General features: G+C 36.3%; 1 protein-coding gene across 1 annotated transcript in view; it reads left to right on the forward strand.

The window, feature by feature from the left end:
* The first annotated feature begins 836 nt into the window (after positions 1 to 836).
* The window catches only part of LOC125032842, a 23,450-nt gene continuing 22,310 nt past the window's right edge, over positions 837 to 1,976 (forward strand). The window contains exon 1 of the mRNA XM_047624227.1: positions 837 to 1,116. Within this exon, the coding sequence (XP_047480183.1) occupies positions 837 to 1,116 (280 nt within the window). The remainder of the gene's footprint in view (positions 1,117 to 1,976) is intronic.

Raw genomic sequence — 1,976 nt, forward strand, 5'->3', positions numbered from 1 at the left:
GATAGATAGATAGATAGATAGATAGATAGATAGATAGATAGATAGATAGATAGATTGATAGATAGATATATGTATGCGCATATATGTATATATATATATATATATATATATATGTGTGCATATCTCTATATATATATATATATATATACACATATATATCACCATCATCATATTCGTTCCATTACCGATGACGTGTTTGATGAACTTTGACATCCTGTAGTTAACTGGGTCTTTATACTGCGATGGCTGACCCATAATCCTTCCCCAGGGGAGTAGTTGGTTAGGTAATCATTGTTGGTGATTCTCATCCCACCATTATATCAACGATAAACTCAACCACTACCTTATCTAGGGTTGATTTACCCAATATACGTAAATCCGAGTGTGTGCTTACACGCACGCACGGGCGATGTGCGCGTACATGAATGCACATACAAAAACAAACTCACATGCGCGCAAGGTGTGTGTGGATTTGCACGGATTAGCATATATTGGGTAAGTCAAACCTAGATACGGTAGTGGGTGAGTCAGAGAGAGAGAGAGAGAGAGAGGGAGAGAGAGAGAGAGAGAGAGAGAGAGAGAGAGAGAGAGAGAGAGAGAGAGAGAGAGAGAGAGAGAGAGAGAGAGAGAGAGAGAGAGAGATAAGGAAAGAGAGATAAGGAAAGAGAGATAAGTAAAGAGAGATAAGGAAAGAGAGATAAATAAAGAGATATAAGTAAAGAGAGATAAGGAAAGAGAGATAAGGAAAGACAGTTAAAGAAAGAGAGACATACACCGAAAAAAGCACGGAAACAGAGATAGGAATAGATAAAAAAAAAAAAAAAAATGATAAGACTATGTCATGCACATATCTCCACCATCTTCCCACACTCTCCCCTCTCCCTCGACTTCACGAACCATTCATATTTCCCTCAGTTCCTGTCAACAACACCGCGCTGCTTTGCCCAACCAATATCACGCAGCAATTTACGGACATTGAAGAGCCGGTTGACGTGGGAGCCTCCAGTAAGTACCTGAAGTGCCAAGGAGGGAAGAAATGGCTGTCAGGACGCGACCATAACTTCGTGCACTGCGAAGATGGAGCTTGGACAACTGTAAGCGATGTGTGTGACAAAGGTGAGGGGTTGTTGGTGTTCTGCATGAGAAATACTTGGGGTTAGTTCCAGTGTGTATCTCCTTAATATTTAGCGTGATTCGATAGAAAAGGCCGCTATTGTTATTTTAAACTGCCGTGTTGTATAAAATCAATTTCAAAATATAGTTCTAAGCTAAAGTCTTACGTTAACTGCTGTAAAAAGGGAGTCCTAAATGATACACTGGCAAACAGCTTTAAAATAAGATAAAACAATATCTAAAACATGGCGGTATAGAAGCACTCGAAGAAAAGTAAAAAATGACAAATCCTAAGAGTAAGCAAAGCACAGACTAATAAAAACAAACACAAGAATAACAGCAAGCACAGCCAAGTGCTTATTTAAAAATAAAGAAATAAAAGTAAAACTATTGAAATAAAATATCAAGGCATCACTAAATGTACGTATTTTCTTATAAGAATAGAGATCACGTTCAGCTCCTAGAAAAATAAAAATATCAAGCTCTGTAATTATGACATCCGGTGTTCTCAGGTCAAAAAGGAGGGCAATAATATACAATGACTGCTATAGACTGACTGAATTTGGCGGTAAACTGGGTCATATATATACACTATGTGACGTCATCAGCCATATAAAATAACATTATCAAATAAAACGAGATTACAGTTTTAAAATATTAGAAAGGATGATATAGCATAAAAAAAAAAAAAAATACAAATGAGAGAAAATAAAAATAATTTAGATGACCACGAATACGACATTTGAAAAGATGTCGTACCTTCACTCCATAATGAGTAAGCAAGCAAACAAAATTATTAATGATAAAAAGTTTAAAAAGACATAGTTCAAAACAGTGATTAAGAATCCAATAAAATGCCCAAT

This window comes from Penaeus chinensis, chromosome 15 (assembly GCF_019202785.1).
Source record: "Penaeus chinensis breed Huanghai No. 1 chromosome 15, ASM1920278v2, whole genome shotgun sequence".
NCBI classification, from domain to species: Eukaryota; Metazoa; Arthropoda; class Malacostraca; order Decapoda; family Penaeidae; genus Penaeus; species Penaeus chinensis.